General features: G+C 38.0%; 3 protein-coding genes across 4 annotated transcripts in view; 2 read left to right on the plus strand and 1 right to left on the minus strand.

Moving 5' to 3' along the window:
- Positions 1 to 768, plus strand: part of LOC111328833 (uncharacterized) — a 1,460-nt gene extending 692 nt beyond the window's left edge. Inside the window, exons 3-4 of the mRNA XM_088752953.1 lie at positions 189 to 241; positions 609 to 768. Of these exons, the coding sequence (XP_088609079.1) occupies positions 189 to 241; positions 609 to 768 (213 nt within the window). The remainder of the gene's footprint in view (positions 1 to 188; positions 242 to 608) is intronic.
- LOC148735407 (uncharacterized) lies at positions 119 to 5,509 on the minus strand. 2 transcript variants are annotated; one of them, XM_088755158.1, is made up of 4 exons: positions 4,746 to 5,509; positions 3,236 to 3,438; positions 1,862 to 2,020; positions 119 to 978 (listed from the first exon to the last, which is right to left on the minus strand). In XM_088755158.1, the coding sequence occupies exons 2-4, from the start codon at positions 3,300 to 3,302 to the stop codon at positions 791 to 793; spliced, it is 414 nt and encodes a 137-aa protein (XP_088611284.1). In that variant the 5' UTR covers positions 3,303 to 3,438; positions 4,746 to 5,509; the 3' UTR covers positions 119 to 790. The 2 variants fall into 2 exon arrangements, with proteins under 2 accessions (XP_088611284.1, XP_088611285.1); XM_088755159.1 differs by lacking the exon at positions 4,746 to 5,509 and adding an exon at positions 3,720 to 3,889.
- Positions 5,510 to 8,142: 2,633 nt separating this feature from the next.
- Positions 8,143 to 20,000, plus strand: part of LOC111329678 (microfibrillar-associated protein 1) — a 12,074-nt gene continuing 216 nt past the window's right edge. Inside the window, exons 1-18 of the mRNA XM_022934439.2 lie at positions 8,143 to 8,347; positions 8,461 to 8,512; positions 8,624 to 8,729; positions 9,637 to 9,716; positions 10,658 to 10,733; positions 11,360 to 11,406; positions 12,688 to 12,712; positions 13,775 to 13,834; positions 14,975 to 15,031; positions 15,107 to 15,180; positions 15,430 to 15,538; positions 16,473 to 16,518; positions 17,077 to 17,129; positions 17,716 to 17,777; positions 17,998 to 18,157; positions 18,267 to 18,356; positions 19,218 to 19,283; positions 19,559 to 20,000. The exon at positions 19,559 to 20,000 is cut by the window's right edge and continues 216 nt beyond it. Coding sequence (XP_022790174.1) covers positions 8,284 to 8,347; positions 8,461 to 8,512; positions 8,624 to 8,729; positions 9,637 to 9,716; positions 10,658 to 10,733; positions 11,360 to 11,406; positions 12,688 to 12,712; positions 13,775 to 13,834; positions 14,975 to 15,031; positions 15,107 to 15,180; positions 15,430 to 15,538; positions 16,473 to 16,518; positions 17,077 to 17,129; positions 17,716 to 17,777; positions 17,998 to 18,157; positions 18,267 to 18,356; positions 19,218 to 19,283; positions 19,559 to 19,666 — 1,335 coding nt within the window. The 5' untranslated portion in view covers positions 8,143 to 8,283 and the 3' untranslated portion in view covers positions 19,667 to 20,000. The remainder of the gene's footprint in view (positions 8,348 to 8,460; positions 8,513 to 8,623; positions 8,730 to 9,636; positions 9,717 to 10,657; positions 10,734 to 11,359; positions 11,407 to 12,687; positions 12,713 to 13,774; positions 13,835 to 14,974; positions 15,032 to 15,106; positions 15,181 to 15,429; positions 15,539 to 16,472; positions 16,519 to 17,076; positions 17,130 to 17,715; positions 17,778 to 17,997; positions 18,158 to 18,266; positions 18,357 to 19,217; positions 19,284 to 19,558) is intronic.

Here is a 20,000-nt window from a genome sequence, read left to right on the forward strand (position 1 = left end):
TTCTGTTAGTCTTTCGCTTTGATAGTTTGATTCTTTTGCTAAATGAAAACCAACCTTCGATCAATGGCTTGCTATTTTTTCCCGGCTTTACAATTATGGCAAAGTCAATTAGTTCCTATTTTGTTTTAATTTTCAAATTATTTTTTATTAGAGTTGTAAGATCCATTTGGGTTGATTTCCTACATTAGTTTGGTTTCAGCCGAATCCTGTTGAGTATAAAGTTACCTGCCACTTCCCTTAGGTAAATCCTGTATTTGTGGCAACAAATACACCACTAGCCTTAGTTTGGTCTAGAGCTATTCTCACAGTTTCCTCACTGCTATATTGGCAACCATTTGCTCAGCTAATTCAGTTGGTTTATTCTGAGCTACAGGTATACATATCTCAAGTACTAGTCAAGCACTGGTTTAGTTCAGAGCTATATTCCCAATAACCCTTGTGTTATTTCCGTTTTTGTTCCCCTCGTTATTGTTTCCTCTATTATTGTCAATAATCTCTTAAATCGTACACTCATATCTGTTGTTGCTACCACTCAAAAGCGTTGCATAACCAGACTATAAATAAGTCCTTCAATAAACTGCCCTAAATCTTGTGATCTTCTTTTACAGATTTCTGCGAGGCATTTCTTACCGCAAATTCACTTGCCTTAGTCATGGCTACTTGGGTGGAAAAAGGATACCCCTACCTGCATGTAGCTATCACACCATTAGAGAAACTTTTCCAGAGCCATCTACATTCACTGGATTTGAAACGGAAGAAGCTCAATGATAGCAGCTTACAATGTAGACCACTAATTTAATTTATACCAATTTGTAATGCTGAGTTTCATCATAATTGTATTACAAAACGAGTAAATTTTTTCACATGTAAAATAAACTGATGAATTCTGTTGGAGTAAAGTGGTACAACACTTACTGTTCATGATTGGGTATGGCAAACAAAGTTGAGCCTGAGAGTAAACAGGGCCTTTGAAATAATCTGAAACGTGATTATACAATAATCATGTTCAAATCCCTGTCAATGAAGACATGGCATGTATTGTCTTCTAGCATGAACTCCACGCTGGTGCCCATCATGTCAGCTTCTCGTAAATAACATCAGAGGCAAAGCATTACTTTCCAATTTGTTTAATGTCTAGAGAAACAAATTATTCCCAGATTCGGTTTGTGTGCTATCCAGAATAATCAAGGACCCAGAAACACTTAGCAGCCTTCTCAGTTACTCGGTTGATAACTCATACCTAAACTATACTGAATATCACGAAAACAACTCTTACATTTGCCAATTAGTGTACTCATTAACATACAATGACTCAGACATCAAAATGCTCATAAAAATATTGACAGGAGATTTCAATGTGACTATCAAACATTCTGTTGGTCTCTGATTTCTCGGGCAATTAGTATGTTTTTGGGCCTTTTCATAGGTTGTTTGCAGGTAGTACAATATCGGGGCTATCATGTGGAGGTCTGTGGCTGCTGCTGGATAACAGTCACGGAAACTAAAACAAACAAGTGTTTTGTAATAGCCTATTTGCGAATTTGCCTTGGCCTCATTTTCAAAATGAGTCCTCGTGCTCAACCATTCTTGGGAAAATGAGTTTAATTTGCATGTGAATGGAAACTTATTATCCTATGAAAGGATTGGCACGAAGACTTGTTTGGAAAATGAGGCCAAGGGTAATTCGCAAATGGGCTATTAGCCTTAGAAAGGATGTTTAGATAGTGGGGTTAAACTGTTCCAAGCATTTGCTGACTATGTCTGCAACCATACAGTGTCAGTAATATTAGGACGCATAAAAGTACTATGAAAATGACACATTTTTATATCTTTAAATTGCAAATTTTAGAATGTGCATTACCTGACGTCACTGGGGGCACATCTTGGACAGTCTTTCTTTTCCTTTCAGTTCTCTTCTGGATAGCCTCCTCCCTTGACTGCTTCTCCAGCATGGTGTTCATTGGTGGGGGATTCATGTCATGTAATTCGTGCATGGCATCCCTGAGTTTATCCACATAATCTGCAGAAGTATGACACATTGTTTGCTAATGCAGGAGACACTAATACTAATAAAACACAAAGAACAAATTAAGAGGCCTGGGAATAATGAAGAGCAGACAATAATATTCAAAGCTCATTTCTGCAATTGCCCATGCCCTTTTATGGTTCTGCATTGTGCACAGTCATGCACTAATAGCCCAATTTAATATATTAAAATTCAGTCTAAAACAATAGCCCTCAGCATGAGGCTCTGTAGAATAAACCCTGCAACTTCTGTGGTTATTCACCTGAGCCTGAAGCTGAGGTATATTGTTTTAGGCTGAATTTTATATGGTCGTAGTGGTAGCAAGTATGATAGATATTGCAAGAAATAGACAACTTTTTGAGAAACATGTTTTGGCATGCTTATGCCATCTTCGATCAATGAGTAACAGAACGTGAGTAATTATATAACAGACAATTAGATGAATAAAATATTTACAGTACGGTGTAATACAAAAGCGGGTACTAATTACAACGTGACACCAAACATCAAAGCTTTAAATCAATTGAGTTGTTAGCAGAATCCAGAATACTAAAGCAAGAAAGGGAGTATTTGTTCTTGCTTTTTATATAAATAAGATCAAACCTGAACTTAACAAACAATTACAGCATTATAACACTTTTCTAGCGTTTTAGTTCACACCTTTGATGTTTGGTGTCACGTTGTAATTAGGTGTTTATAATAAAGTATCTATCTCTCAAAAAAGTTGTGAATTTTATATATTGAAATTGGTCCATTGACTCCCCCTGGTGAAACCTGAACACTACACTTATTCAAGACATGTCACTTTTATAATTTGGTAATAACGAGGTACCAAATGTTGATTTTGGTTCATCAATGTTCAGAATGTTGTTGAAAATAATACAAAAAAGCTATTTCATGTCCACAACACACTTAATTCTGTCAAATATGAAGTTATATGAGGAGGCCAGAAAACCCAGCCAAATACAAAGTACTCAATTTTTTAAGCAATGCTTGTATTTATTTCTAGACAAAAATGGAATGCTGATTCATGTAGTCCATTTACCCTGTGTTTGCATGCAGATTCTTGTAAAAAATATAAAAATCTTGGTCAGCAATAACAATACTGCTCTTAATTGTGAGAGGTTTTTAAAGTTGTAAATTTGTGGAAGGGAAATAGTAGTACATGTAGACAAATATTCAATACAAGGTAACTGATAAATTGTGTACCTATTTCCTGAAGAACTCTCTTCACTTTCTGACTCTGACTCAGTATCTGTCTCCGTTTGTGGTTCATATTCAGATGAAAAGTCAGGTTCTTCTTGTTATCTCACCCTGACTATCCTACTCTACATACACTTCTGCAGTGAAGTCTTCTTGATTTTCCATCTCAGTTGTAACTGCTCCTTCACTGATCTTAGTTGTAACTCATCCTAAAGTAAAGATGTAACAAGAATTCTGATGAATGCCCTTACTACAACTGTGATAAATCTGACATTATCTTCTTACATATCTCTCATGTATTAGTCATTTGATCCACTATTTTCTGAATTTTGCCACCCTCCATGAAGTGATGTAGTTGTCAACCTTTATTAGAAACCAGGTAGTGTGCTTATTTGACAATAAAAAGATAAAATACTGTTTTGAATGACATCAACTCCATGATTTGTGTCAAATCATATTGTTATATAAATTTATATAATATAAAAAATACCTGATAAGTTTTCCTCCAACTATTTCTTTAGAGCCTTTCTTTCCTTAGCACTCTTCTTAAGTTTTGTTTGTGCGGTGATTAGCTGATTACTCAGCTGTATGTTTCTCTTACTCAACCTCATATAGTTAGCACACTCTGGTATGGCAACTCTATCTGCTGATTGAGGTTGTTGGAACTACATGTATCATTGAAGAGAAATATATATATATGTATAAAAGTAACTGCAGACAGAACTGTTTCGGCCTTCTGGGCCTCATCAGTGCAGTGCTGATGCTAGGATGGAGGAGAACCGAGACGGCCATCCCAAATGACCCAACCTTTGTGGTATCGTCTAAGCCATGCCAGAGTGCTCAAACTAGAGTAACTAACTGCAGACAGTACTGTTTCAGCCTTCTGGGTCTCATCAGTGCAGTGCTGATGCTAGGATCATTGAAAAGAACTATATATATAGCTCTTTGGCATACAAAGCTCTGCTTTCATGTCCAAACTGAGCACTGTGAGATGAGTCATAACTGCTAGCATTATGCATAGCTCACTAGGCTCTTCTAGTTTGAGCACTCTGGCATGGCTTAGACGACACCACAAGTGTGGGATCGTTTGGGGATCCATATCGGTTCTCCCCCATCCTAGCATCAGCACTGCACTGATGAGGCCCAGAAGGCTGAAACAGTACTGTCTGCATATATATATATATTTATAAATATAATTATGGAGTAATTTTTAAGTCTGTGTACTTGTGTGTGCATGTAAACACTATAAACTATCACAAAATTTTATAGGACACACAAATATATGTGTGTACAATGTTGCATTAATTTAAACAGCGTAAAACAAATCTTACATAAACGACAGCACACGAAGAGATCAGAGTCTATGTTAACATCCACTCACAATCGTTTTCTTCCCCCTACAAATCACTTTTGCACAAGAAAGACTCCTTCATTGACCTTTGGCACAAAACCACAACACAAACAAAACAATATGCATGTATTTACACACACGGTACCTCACATCAAAGTTTCTTACCAAATTCAGTGAAACAATCTGCGTCATCGACTGGTGTGTTCTCGACCAGCGTGTCAGCACTGTTCAATTCTTGCAGCTCAGATGACACCTCCTCACATTCCATTTGACTTTGAGTGATTTCCACATAGTCATCTCCAACATCACTAGATGTGGTTGCAGCTTGGAAAGTTAAGGTCTCTATTCACCTCTTTGCATTCTTGATCGTCTACAGCAATCAAAAAAATTTCTTCAGTATGTTTTTTATAGGCTTGCATACACATGTCTTGAATCAAGACGATTGACACAGTTCACAATTCTTATCTGTCGTTCCTGGCGATGTTTCACACTTTCGTTCAAAACTGGAGTTTTGTTCACAACTTCAGCAAGAACAGTTTGGAATTCATTAATGCCCAATTCCTCTCGTTTAAGTCTTGGGATGATGGGTTTCCCACTCGTCTCTTCTGCAAAGGTAAAGCCACCAATGAAGTCATGTTCAGTGAAATGTCTCGAGCATAAAGAAGAGTTTCTGGTTGGCTCCCATTTGGCCCGCTTCTGTTTCACAAAATTGACCCATTTCTTTCTACGTTTTCTAGCTTTTGGGCCAATCATCATTATAGAAAGGTATAGCATGCAGAACTAAACCCTTCTCCACTTCTAGGAAGGCAGAACATCCACCAGCTACACATCTCCCCGGCATATTTCAGTTCAGCAAAGCGAAACAACTGAGAAGAAGTGACCAAGCGCTTGATGTGATACCATGTTGACGTCACAAACTAGTTAGTACCCAGTCTCTCAAGTGCTCCTTTCTGTATTCAAAATGGCAGAAAATAGGTTATTTTCAGGGATTTCATCAGCCCATAAAAAAAAAGATGAAATAACAAAAGTTTTTTTTCTTCGAGAAATGTCTTGGACAGATGAAAAATTTTCGAAATTCATTGAAACTGGCTAAGAATTATAGGCACTTTAATGATACGAGCTTCATGGACTGCGATAGCACACAATTTGGATGTGTAAATATCGCTAGACAGCATTATACGCCAATGTTCTTTGTTCAACCAAGCCTCCGGAGTTCCATAAAAGACTCTACACCGTACTTATTTGAGAGCTCTAGCCTCTCTGTCAGCGATATCGCTCAGGCTTACAGCAGGGATACCAAGTTTCGGAAGACTTTCCACTTGGTCTTTTATCAAATTTACAAGAGGAGAAATGACCACAACAACATGTCCTGTGCTGTTGCATGTCATGTCAAAAATCAAAGGCAAAGCTTGATAAATAAGTGAATTTCCATATCCAGTTGGTAGATTAATGAAGATGTCCACCTTTTTCTTCACAAAATATCCCATAGCTTCTCGCTGAAAAGGATTCAAATCAACGATTTTCAAAGTCTCGCAAACCCATTGGAAGGCCACACAAATGTCCACCATTGTTTCTTATAACTTCGCGCGTGAAAATTCATCAAGGTTCAAAGTTTTAAACTCAAGTGTAACCAAGATAAATTTCAAGCTATGAGTCTTGGACCAAGACACAAGAAAAAGAGAATGAACCTAAATATAAAGGACATTAACATAAAATCAAGTTCCAGGATTGATCTTTTGGGAGTGGCAATTGATGACAACTTGAACTTTACTAAGCATATCAATAATGTCTGTACTAAGGGGGCAAGGAAAGTAGCAGTACTTATGAAGTTCAGGAATTTAATGCCTACTGAAGCTAAATTAAGAATTTTTAAAGCTTTTATTTTACCCCAAGTTTCATATTGTCATATAGTATGGCACCATTGTCGCTTGTCAGACAAGAGAAAGCTTGAAAGGCTGAAGGAGCGTGCAATGAGGGCTATTTATTGTGACAGGGCTAGCACTTATGAAGCACTTCTAGATAAAGCAAGACTTCCAACGTTATGTAATCGCATACTCCAGGACATGGCTATATTTATGTACAAAGTTAAGACTAATTTAGTCCCACCAAATATTTCTGAACTTTTTAGTTGTGGAATAAGTAGGTACAATCTTAGGAATGCAGATGATTTCTCCTTACCAAGATACAACACGGTTACATTCGGAAGACATAGCTTAAGGTACATGGGACTTTATATTTGGTCAAAGCACAAATCAATCAAAATGGCTGACTCTCTAACTGCATTTAAAAATCAAGTCAGAGTCCTTGACCTATCAAATGTTATATTGAAAAATAATTGTGAAAATTCTGAGTTATGTAAAACTTAATTTTATATTGTTTGTATATAGTTTTTCTTCAGTAAATGGCTTGAACCCGGGGGTAACATGTGAAGGTGTAGTCTGATCGTCCGGGTGAGTGTCGTCCTGAGAAAGACTGTTGTCGGTGGTAGTGACTGACGTTTCGACAACACTTGACTCTGATGATGACTTCCGCACAGGTTGTCGAAACGTCAGTCACTACCACCGACAACAGTCCTTCACAGGACGACACTCACCCGGACGATCAGACTACACCTTCACATAGTTTTTCTTATTATTATTATTACTATTATTATTATTATTATTATTATTATTATTATTATTAGTTTAGTTTACATAGTAGGTGTCCCCAATTAGTTTTTACTTGTAAAAACTAAACGATTGACACGTTAATAAAGTTATTCATTCATTCTTTCATTCAAGAGAGGCATACTCTTCTTTAAAATCTGTCTGATGAAACTCAGAGTCACAGAAAACAATATGTCCTATTGCAGGGTTTGGTTTCCCTTGTTATTACATCATCTTCAAATCACCGATTGGTGCAATTCCTATTTTAAGCCGCTAGTTGTAAGTGAAATTTGAACGTGGCAAAACGTAGGGCGAGTTGTCCTAAAGATGCCCTCAAGATAATTCAAGCGTGGCAAATTTGCTCGAGATGCCTCCACAGCAAAACTATTACAACTAAGCAGGCACACACTGAGATAGAGCACCAAAGACTCGTGGAGAGAATGTATTCGTCGACGTGAGATAAACTTCTTGATCGCTCATCCTCGAGCTTACTGCAAAGTTTTTGGGCGTTTTCACACCTTCCAAACCAGTTGAAGATTACACCAGTAAAAAAGAAACATCAAGAGTACTGTAGAAAAGATGTTTCACTTACTTAAATTATTAAAGCCTGTCTCATCTCCTGATTGCATCAAGATTTCGTTGGTAAAAGCGGTGTAAGTCCACAAAACATCCCTGACACTTCTGCTGTCAATCAGTTAGTGAGCGTTTCTTGTGATCACATGGTAAGAGAAACCTGGAACGAAGGAGTCACGTGAAATCGAGTGGCTCTGGAGATGAGAAGTAACGTCAATCTTAATTTCAGCGGGTTTCCCTAGAAATGTATGTGTGATTCGATGGCATTATAGAGCGTCTACGCATGCGTTGGCTAAACCCGCTGGACGCATTGAAGTTCTCTCTCGCTCCCTCGCTACCACAGAAGGAAGACAGAGATTGAAGAGTTAAAAAATCTGTCAGGACTGTTGAGTTTATTGTTTACTGTCAGGGGATCGTTTGTTGTTTACTTTCAGGGGATCGTTTGTTGTTTACTGTCAGGGGATCGTTAATTTCAGGACCTCAGAATGGATCCAAGAGGTGCTCCCATAAACTGTACGGCAGGAGCTGTTCCTGTAAAAAATGAAAAGGGTATGTTGATTACCATGCAATAGTGCTTGAAAGAACTTTGGTCTCAAACACAGGATTTTAGCTGAAAGTGCATTAGTTATTTGGCGAATATGACGCATTTTGGTTTTCTACAGGAGAATTAACGATGAAGAAAGTAAAAGTCAGCAGATATGTGGCTGGTAAACGGTAAGATATTTCGTTCTGCATTTGACAACGACATGTAAATTAACATGCCTTGTTGGACTCTCCTGTGGTTACATTTACCGTAGACCTCGGTTCGTTATTGTTCGACTTTAGGCCTGAATATGCCAAGTATTCCAGTGATGAGGAGGAGGAAGATGATGGATTATTGGGAGAGCCGTTTGTCAAAGATCGAGAGCTTGATGAACAAGAAATAGACAAAGTAAGTGTATCTTTCTTCGACCACTTCCCATGGAAAAATTATGTTTACACGACTGCGAAGGTGCCACTAATAGACTTCGTCGTAGTGCAAACTAATTGGTTTGTGTCTGAAATGCACCTTGCACAGAAAGCTGGGAAGGTTACTGGTCGTCATTATGTTGTTCAAAGGCACTTCTATGTTTATACAAATGTTGTAAGCACAAATATGTTTTGCCCCAACTCCGGCCCAAAACATATTTATGCCCAAGAACATAAATTCTATTTTAAATTTTATTCTAAATAACTAAAAAAGCATGATAATAAACTGTCTAAATAATCATCCAAGCTGGATAAAATACATCTTAGTCCACCAAAATCTCCCTTTTAACCTGCAAAATATGCCACAATGCTCGGAAAAGTGATAATAATTGTTCGCAATGATTTTGTTTTGGAAACATCACGTAATGCTCTGGTAAAGACAACTTGATAATTAGGTAGAATTAGAGGAGATTGTGACAGATTTTTGCTTTTATGGTATTACACCTTGAGGTGAACTGCAAAGTAGTTCTTTGCTGAATGCCTTTTATTAAGCCTTGGACCCTCTAGGTAGCAAATCGCAGTGACAGGCATCTTCAGGAAACCTATGATAAAATGAGTAACATTGAGTCTACTTGGAAAGAGTACACACTGCAATATCCACAGATTCAAATGAGTTGAACTTTGCAAAACTTGGTACAAGAACAAAGTTTAACAAAATCAGACCCCAGCAATAGGGATTTTTGCAAAAAGTCTTGATTTGTGAGTAAACAAAATTTTCCTTACCACTTTTTGTGTGTTACATGTAAATCCCAACCTCAACCATGATAAATCTGTATGTCCCTGGAAGTGCATCATTTGATTCTCTATTATTTTCTGTGTAAATCTATAAGGTATTCCAAAAAGCGGAAAAGACTGACAGAAGGTTGCGGAGACTGCAGGAAAGAGTGAAAGATGATGAAGATGAGGAAATGTAAGTAGCAATAGTGTAGACATACATGCAATCTACACTGTGACATGGATTATTTACCCTGAAAAGAATGGGTACTGATCAGACCTAGAACTTGATGATTAAGTTAAAATTTTGATTACTGTCCTATACTTTTTAACCACAGAATCAAACAAAATTCTTGAATTATTAATGTTGTTTCTTTAAAATGCTTGGGGAATCACCTTTGATCAACCTCTGTTCTATTCTTTCTCAAAGAGGGGAAAGTGGTAACCCTCATGAGTATTGTTGTGTCACACAATTTCTATACACCCACAGAAATCTCAGGGTCTTTATGTCTACTATTACAAACAGTATGTCACTTAAAGCATCTAATTGTGGGATTGGTGTAGTTTGAACAAAGATATCCCTTTCAAATACTTCTTCTGAACTACTTCACCTTGCTTTCAAGAATCTTATTTTGTTCAGAAGAAATGAAGGGAAAAGGGGATAATGGAAAAAAAAAAACATACACAGTTAAAAAAAAAAAGAGTTACACTGATGAAAGAAAGCATAGGATGAAATATATGGCATATGGAAGGGAAACTACAAATCTGACGTGGGAAATAGCAGTTGAAAGTGTTCATTTGTATTTTAACCCGTAAACTTCCTCAAGTGACCAAGACAGAATTTCCCCTTACAATATCAAGCTGACAAGTGATGAGAATAAAGAAAAATTTTAATAAGAGGATTATTGGTTGATCAAATGCATGTACCAACATCACAAGAATAGTATGGCAGACAGTAAGGAGAATTGCTCATGAGATCTTGGAAGGGAAAGGGTTGAGTGTGAATATCCTCATTGCAATCTTCCAAAGGTTTTTTTCTTTTGCTTTGTCAAAAAATCCATTATGAAAAGAATATGGAATTGTAAAGAATATACAGTTGTAAAGAATGAAAGCGTGATTTTTAGTTCTCTTCTTCAGGGATGAAGGACATAGACGTCGTCCACATGAACCAGAAGTGATTGCCATGGGGGACGAAGAAGCTTCTGGGGAAGAGGTAGGGTCACGAGTGGTCCAGTTTCTCCTATATTTAGTTCTACAGCTGGATATTGTTTTAGAAGATAATTACACGGTATTTTGTATGTGTCCGAACCATTTATGCAGGACCCAACTGAGACTATCCTAGGTTACCAGAATTTAAAAACTAACAAACATTTTCCATGTCAGTGAATTGTTCCAATGTGATAGTTGTGGTAATGTTGCTCCAGACCAGTCTTGTACCTGTATTAGGCTTCACAAAAAAAAAAAAAAAAAAACAGAATTTGCATGGCTACAGTTTAGATTTTCAAGTACACAACTTACTGCCTTAAGTAAGATTCTTCTTGCTTTTATTTACTGCATGTACATGTGGCATTAAGTTTACATCAGAAAATGTAACAGATACAGGATTTAATTGCATAGAATGAGTTCAAACTAAGTTGATTGGTATTTTTTTTCCAGTTGAAAAATTTATCTATAACATAGGAAACTGTAAAGTAAGCTAGTTGAATTTAATTTTGACGTAAATTTATTTAAGGTGCGACACATTTATATGTGTTTACTCCTGATGCAAACACAATATTGTATCATGAGAAAATCATACAACCTTTTGTGGTGTTAAAACAATGTCATGTTTTTCTGTAGAGTGACAGAGAACAAAGAAGAAGGTTGCCAAGGATGGAAGAGAGTAGGTTAGTGTTTGGAATTTCATCTCTCTCAGGGCACCAGAATTTGTTTTCTTAAAAATACAATGTGTATTACTGCACATTTAATTCTCTATTTACATATATTTCTCACTGGATTATGCTAAAAAATTTCTGTGTATGGCTGGGTGGCTGGTTAGTTATCATGGTACATGTGCTTGGACTAGTAGTGTTAGGACAACAAACTTCTATAAAGTGGTATTAAACTCATCGGCACTGATGAGCTTGGAGGAAGGAAAAGGCGGCTCACATTAAGATCCACGACGATCTCAAAACGTACTGAAAACCTTGTGACTCTGCAACCGCAAAGGGGGCACCCCACAACATGTCCTCCGCTGTCCATTGTGCCTCGATTTTAACCTTGCCTAAATTTCATTTGGCCTTCTTTAAAAAATATTCTCTCAATACCCAGTAATCCACATTGCACCAAAATGGTGGTCAAACCCTGAGCATATGCACCAGGATCACATTTGGCAGCATTTGCCATGAAAAATCTTAAAGGAAAACGTAAGATACAACCAGGCAAGATGTACAAAGAAAAACTGACATTTGTCAGTAGAACATTCATAAAAATCTGTAAAAGAAAACAAAAGTAGGAGAAAGGAAAACTCGAGAATTTTCCTAGATGAAGCTTAGATATATTCAGGTATCGTGTTGATTTACCATTTTATTTGAGCTTTATCAATGATAGAAGGTATATCTTTTAAAAACACAGACATAGTGTGTCCTACTGGCTTGTGTGGTTGTAAAAAAAACTTGGCTGTAAAAGCCTAGGAACAGACTACGGAGCCACTACAACATCAACATACCCACAGATGTAGGAGCACTATGCTCATGGTGTTGGAGCTTAATCCAGTTTCTGTAGCATTAGGCAACAAACATCATTGCATTTTTGCATTTAGCCCATTTTAGGATACCTCACCTCTCCTCTCCTCTCCTCTCCCCTCCTCTGAACTGTCAGATTTCCTTGACAGTTTGTTGGTAGCCAATATTACTCCCAGATATAGAGAGGGGCACTGTGTGGTTAGAGTGTCTTTCCTAAGAACACATGACAGTGAGGTACCATGGGTTCACTTTAGCATGCTATTAATTTAGTGCCATGTCTCCCAAGTGAGTTATGGTAAAGTTCCCATACTTAAACTGTACCTTAGTTTGTAATAACTACAGAGTAGATCTGTCAGAGGTGTTGTAAACATTGAGCCAAAATTAATGAAATAAAAAACATTTTGAGGTCTTACTAAAATGAAAAAATATTTTCATATTTTCTAGTGATGAAGAAGATCTGGATGAGGAGGTTAGTGCTGTAAACTTGTAAATTTCTTCTTTGGCAATTCACAATTAAATTGTAGTGAACTGATTGCTTAATACTGTACAGACCCTTTAGCTCTCATGTTTGACCAAGACATACTTTGTCTTTATGATGTCAGAACATTATCGTGTTCGCAATTGAGAGAAAGAAAAATACCAATTAGAGGATGATTGCTTGATCCAATTCTAAATTGTGAGAACTAGCATCATAAGAACTATACAGCGGTCAGTAAGGAGAATTATTACAGGACTCGGGCAGTCAGAGGGCCAATAACTAAAATCAACCAATCAAAATGCTCTATTGCCGGTCAATATTCTCTCAGTATTGGACCGGGCACTGTCCCGAATGGTCCCAAATGATACCGCACTTGTGTCCCTTTGAACTTCAGTCGTATAATGAATCTCTCTTATTAACCGAGCTTGCTCGGGACCGTACTGGAAGAATATTGGCCCTCTGTCTTTTTTGTACGGACCTCGCTGCGCTCGGTCCGTACTGTCAAGACCTCAAGCCAATATTCTCCCAGTACAGCCCTCGCTCTTGGTTAAGATATATGAAGTAACCCAATCATGGGAGTGAAATGGCTAAGCAGTCATTAGTGAGAGTAGGGTAGTTGTAAATACAGGTTTCACTGTGCTGTACATTTAGCATTGTGAAGAACCTGTTTATACTTTGAAGTTTTACATGTAAAAATTATCTTAGCAAACTTTCAATGTGAACATCAAACAGTTTGTCGTGGTATATCCATGTCTAGACAAAAAACAACATCAACATGGAAGAGAAAATCTATTAACCTCTGAAGTCCAGTGGAAAATTAATCTGTAACTTCCCTCCACAAGTGTACAGTATTCTCCATAAACAGTACCCTCAAAATCACAAGAGAGACCTGTCAAACTCATTCATGAGTAAATGTGTAAAAACTACATTATAAGGGAGAAGTACTGAATTGCTCTTGGAAGATTTGCTCTCAAACTTAAAATATTATGTACATGTAGCGTTCATGTGTGTGAGTGTTCATTATAATTTCATCCCTATTCCAATGTCTTTTAGGCAACTGAGAGAAGAAGAGCAATGCTCAGGGAAAGAGCAAGACAAAGAGAAACTGAAAAGGTGAATTCACAGTTACTGTTTTACCAATAAAGTGTATCAAAAAGTCTCCATTCTATACTTACTTGTAAAGTGTTTGAATCAAATTAAATGCCCGTGTATGAGTTCTGCTGAAATGAAGATTGTAAGGTGTGCAATAATAGCAAAATAACCTCATACCTGTGCAAGACCTTGTTTTTTTTCTTAGTCGGTATACACAGCTTCTTTTGGAATAGTTAGGTTTCTTTAAATTTGTTCTTACCCGGGGGTTTCAATAACTTTTTCCATAAGCAGTTGCCAATGTAACAGGTGGCTGTGCTGTAAGGCAAAACTCAAACCTCAGAGCCTGCTTGCAGGCTTAAAAAAGTGGCAGTGAAAGGTAGAAGACTCTATTAACACCCCTGTTGCCACCTTAGAGAGAGATTTAATAGTAATTGTTTATGACCTAAATAGAGACTTATTTATTTGAATTATGCTTTGTGAGACTATGTGCTTTAGAAATACTGACCTTGTATAATTTCAATGTTCCAGTGACCAAGCTTGACAGTCACTATCTTTCTTAAATTAGATAGAATAAATATATGAAGTTCATATATTTTGAACTGCGGTATTAGATACGTATGAGGCACGATCCTCGCAGTAGATAGCGCTATTTATGCAATAGCGAAAATCAGACCTGAAAAAAACTTCATATATTTATTCTATCTCATTTATCACTTTCACGGGTTTATTACGAATCAGCTTAACGGCCTGCTCCCAGTTGGCTTGTTAGCTCAATTGGTAGAGCGCTGCACTAGTATCGCAGAGGTCAGTGGTTCGAGTCCCGTACAGGCCTGATTTTTTTCAGGTCTGATTTTCGCTATTGCATAAATAGCGCAATCTACTGCGAGGATCGTGCCTCATACGTACCTTTCTTAAATTATTAACCACAAGACACTTTCACAATTGCTGAACAGATCTTAACTCTTGTCACATATGGACTCATGCAGATTGTGTAGCCTTCTAAGAATTTAACTGTGACTCAGAGGTAGTGTTGAATCACAACGGGAGAAGGTCAGCAGTTCAAAATCTTGCAGAGGACCTGGATACTTTCTTTTTCTTAATCTTACGGCAAATGAATGACATCTTTCTCTATTGCAAGGTAATTTTTTTTTAATCTTTCAGGACTTAATGGATTTAGAGGAAGAAGCCAAATCAGATGAGGAAGAGGAAGAAGAAGAGGTTTGTGGGGGTGTTATTTTCAAATTGTACGGTAGCAAGCATAACAATGTAAGACTAAATTATGTGTTCTCACAGTCTTCAGAATATGAAGAATACACAGATTCTGAAGAGGAAGGCAACCAAAGGTTTAAACCAGTGTTTGTGCGCAAGTAAGTTTTATTTTATCTGTAAAATTACTCTGCCAGCTACCTCAGGACCATAGAATTTTTGGCAAGACTTCTGCACAGCCCCAAACTTCATTATTTACGCAGTTCTTGGATAAAGAAGGGAGTAACGAAAACAATCGACTGCCTTTGGAACTACATGTACGTGTCTCAAAGGATTCATAAATGAACCACCAATTCCTATTACCAAAAATCCTCAAAATAAACACACAAACCTCTTTTTGCTCCGAACAGGAGTGACAGAGTCACTGTTCAAGAACGTGAACAGATGGAGCTTGATCTTGAGCGCAAAGAAGAAGAAAAAAAGAAGATTCACGAGGAGAGGGCAAAAAGTTCACGCAAGGTACAAACCTTTACAGACATACCTATCTGTTACCTATCGTATCAATATTGTCACAGTTTTAGTGCCATGAGGTTTCTACTAAAATGTGGATGAAATTCAAGGGAAGAAATTATTCTTCCGTATGAATTAACAAATGGTGAACACCACAGCCTGCCCTATTGAGTTGTGGATGCACGCGGGGGGTTGCTAAGCACGTAAGAAGCGTAAGTATCGCGCGAGGAGATAGCCGTGAGCGACTCCAACGACCTCTAGCAAACTTCCCGCGTACATCCATAACTCAATAGTCTGCGCTGTGAAGTTTACTATTTGTTTTATAACATAACATTGATACATTGTAGCGAAAGGGTTCCCTTTTATTTCACAAATCTTACGTAAGGAGAAAAAAACAACCGTGCGAAAACTAGTCGTTGCACTTGCCCACGTCAGCAGCGGACACCCCTGGGCAAATGGTGAACACAAAATTTACCAATCAGAGCGTGCGCTTTACTTTGGTTATGTGATAAAAGAAGCCTTACAAACAGTCAGACTTCAAAGGGTTTGGAACCTGTGCCTCCCAGATCACTGTTATCTGATTTCAATATTACTGTGTGAGGTGTATTGGTTTCCATTGGAACCCTTTCACCCCCATGAGTGTTCCTAAGGTAATATCTCGCAACAGTATTTAATATTCTCGAGCGGACAAAGAATGACAGTGAAGAAAAATACAAACTAGAGGATACTGAGGGGGAAACAAAATGAGAAAGACAGGATATTTAAACTTGGTCGTTTATTTATGAAAGATATTATTCGTTGGGTTAGGTGTATGAGATGTTATTATGATTAACACCAAATATCTAGATCTAGCATTAAGACAAATCTACTAAAGACTGGAAGGAGAATGAAGATGGTGAATTTGGTGAAAAACGGAACTAACCAATTCTCCTCTGTTTTACAGCTGGTCGAGGATCTTCTTAGGAAAGAGTTACAGGAAGAGCAAGAAGGTATATTGCTTTCGAGTCTAAGAAACTCTAGGCAACTAGTGGCTGAGGAACATGACAAGGACATGTGGTACTCACAGTATGGTTTATGCAACTTGGAGAACTTTCTGAAAAATTTTTCTCCCAGGGACAGACATTTTTGCAGCAACAGGTCACAAAATTTGGAATTGGTTTGAATTAGTGAGATGATGACAGCATGAGTGATAAACTGATTTGCAGAGACTTGTTTTGGACACACACGCAACACTTTATCACAAACTTGTTTTGGACATACTACACAGAGCAGTTTGTCGCAAAATTGTTTTGTCACAAACTTGTTTTCAAAAAAGTATACACAAAGCAGTTTGTCACAAACTAGTGTTGAAAACACTACGCAGAGATCACTTTGTCACAGTTGCTTCGTTGCAATTTGCTCTGGAGACACTTCATACAGCCCAGTTTGTTAGAAAGAAATGCCACAAGCTCTTGTTGCCCCTTGTGTGTCTCACCCTTTGATATAACGTTACTCATATCCAGAAAGAATGCTTATGTTTACTGAGCTACATGTATTTGTTGTTGCAGTGGAGAATGAGGAAGACATTGTAATCACAGACGACGAAGATGATGAAGAAGAGGTATTATATCATGCAAATTTTCATATAATATAATTGTACTCAGTAAAGGTGAAAATTACCGTTACTAAGGGGAAACAAACTCGGGACTTTGGCAACCGACTGCTTAATACAGGATGTCCGTTTTTAAATGCATTAATTACGATGCCGCTACAGGTTTGCCGCATCGTGTTGTCTTAAACGCTGGGATTAGGAAATTTGTAGTTACGAGCATTGCCTTTTCTTCAAGGTACTGAAACTGTAATGAAACATTTTCATGACTTCGCATGGTAACATTTTATTGAAGAGTATAGTTACTTGCAGAGTATAGAAGAGTATAGTTACTATCAAACAGTTGGATCGTGTAAATTTGGTGTAGATGTTCTTTTTCGGTTACGTTCTGGTGTTTGTTTTTCTCGTTTTCCTCGCTTCACAATAAATGATTCTCGTCCTTTAAGTAGGTATCTGATTTTGATCAATTCTGTAATCGTGCTTTATTAGTCTAAAGAATCTCCAACCTTATAAATGAAATACATTTTAAAGTTAGCGTTAAGCTGTAAATTTTCTCCTCCGGTGTTTATTTAATCTAGATTGTTTACTTCCTTTAAAGTACGAAGCATGGAAAGTCCGCGAACTAAAACGTATCAAAAGAGACAGAGATGAACGGGAACAGTAAGTACTTCTATTGACTGACTTTAAAGTTTCTCACTCTCTTTTCGCATACCCTCATATCCTTGGTTTCAGCAAACTGTCCGGGGAACTTGACGAAATGTCGGAAAGGGGTGTCCTTCTTCTCTTCTGTCGCTGTATTCTCACTGCCACGAACACCACTGGATGGTTCTAAGTTTGACTGCTTTATCGAGAGTTCTCAGAAATTTGTCTTTATCTCTAGATTAGAGAGGGAACGGCTCGAGGCTGAACGTCTCCGTAACCTGACAGAAGACGAATGGAGAATGGAGGTGAAAAATAATCCGAAACAAGTCACGAACAAAGCAATCAAAGGCAAATACAAGTTCTTACAAAAATACTATCACCGGGGAGCCTTCTTTATGGTGAGTACACACCTGTAGTGTTCTTACAGCTGTACGGTGATTTGTTATGGAAACTCCAAACGATGCTACGTGTACATCATGCTAACTCACGATGTTCCTTGTTCTGAAGGACAAAGAGGATGGTGTGTACACGCGCGACTTTGCTAAACCTACACTGGAAGATCATTTTGATAAAACAGTTCTTCCTAAAGTAATGCAGGTATGTATTAAGTAAACCTTGCATACTCCGTAGATATATAGACTAATTTCAAATGAGTGAGAAATGTTATTTGGTATTACCATCCTCTGGTTTCATCTCGCCGTGCTAGGCGACCCTCCTATTTGATCACTTGTAAAACTAAACCCAATTTTGACTTAGTTGCCACGTTGTCCCACGCATTAAGCAGTTCACATCTATTACTTTGAGTTGCGATAGGCTCCTTGTGACATTTCCCTTTGTTCCAAATAGCACTTTTGGTTGGTAAATGGTTTTGATCTGTAAGACTTGATCGGATTGTGCGTTTTAATAAGTTATCACGCGGAAGACATGACGAATATGAACGAGAAATGCTTGTTGGGCTACAGCTCATGCCTTGGAATTTTTAGTAAACCTTAATCCTCGAGAAGCTTTTGGAGCAATACTCCTGCAGTCAGAGACAAAAGCACTTGGGACGCTGAGTAAAATGGCGTTCCGTAACGAAATCGTTTGGTTTTGTATGTCTCCATTCAATTTAGAAGCCCCCCCCCCCTCCCCCCTCCATCCGAAGAAAAAATCCCGAATCCCAGCTGCGTAGTTAGATCGAGAAAACACAACAGTGTAATGAGGTACTATAATGGGGAAAATCGAACACCACTACGATTACATAGAGAAACAAAGCCTCGTCTTTAGACTTTTTTCTAATGAGTTTAGTCACGTTATAACAACCAGGCGAAGCGGTTACATCCTGCATCCATTGCAGATAATTCTACAAAGCACCGAAACTTGCGCTAAGTAGTAAAAAATGAGGGAGTCCTCAACAAATTCAAAGGCAGTAAAAGCAAGTAGATTGAATGACTCCATGTGGAATTTTCTCCGTTGTAGGTGAAGAACTTTGGTCGATCGGGTAGGACTAAGTACACTCATTTGGTCGATCAAGATACAACACAAGTAAGTCTTACCACTAATACTTTTGATGTGTTCTATTTATAAAGGCAAACAGATCTGCAAACGTTAGAATTACCGGTAGAATTATTGTCACTGGGATCAAATAGTCTCCGCCCGCAAACGTCCCATCAGTTGCATCTCTCTTTCATGTATATAAACTCAATGAAAGACCCGCCTTTAACCTTTCTGAAATTAAACAGTAGTGGAATCCATTTTTACGTTTCACCTAAGTTAGCGTGTGGCTTAATATCTCTATATTACTCTTTTCTTCGTCGAAGATGGATTCGGCGTGGACTCAAGAGAACACCTTAGCCATGAAATTCCACACGATTCGCGCAGGTGGCAGTAAACAGACATTCCAAAGACCAAGCAAGAGAAGAAAATAACGAATGGGTTTATACTTAAGTTGATCTGTTCGTCGTGTTCAATTTGCCGTTGTCACAAATTTGGTCAGCAAGAGTTGAGTCGACGGTGTTGAATGGTGGAAAACTTGGGGAAGGGTAGTTTCTAGTTGTGGTCTCGTTCAGTGGTCCAGCGGCGTATTTTGTGGAAGATAGCCTGTGTAACAGTCTTTTTGTTTCCTCTTGGCCAAGTGGGAGAAGCATGAGCGAAACGCGAGGCCCACGACCTCACGTGACCCTCACTTCGCTAAAAGGAATCGGAAACCACTCCGACAAAGGCAGTGTACAACAAGATTTTAAGAATTGACCCGGTGTGTTC

Source organism: Stylophora pistillata, chromosome 3 (genome assembly GCF_964205215.1).
Source record: "Stylophora pistillata chromosome 3, jaStyPist1.2, whole genome shotgun sequence".
NCBI lineage: Eukaryota > Metazoa > Cnidaria > Anthozoa > Scleractinia > Pocilloporidae > Stylophora > Stylophora pistillata.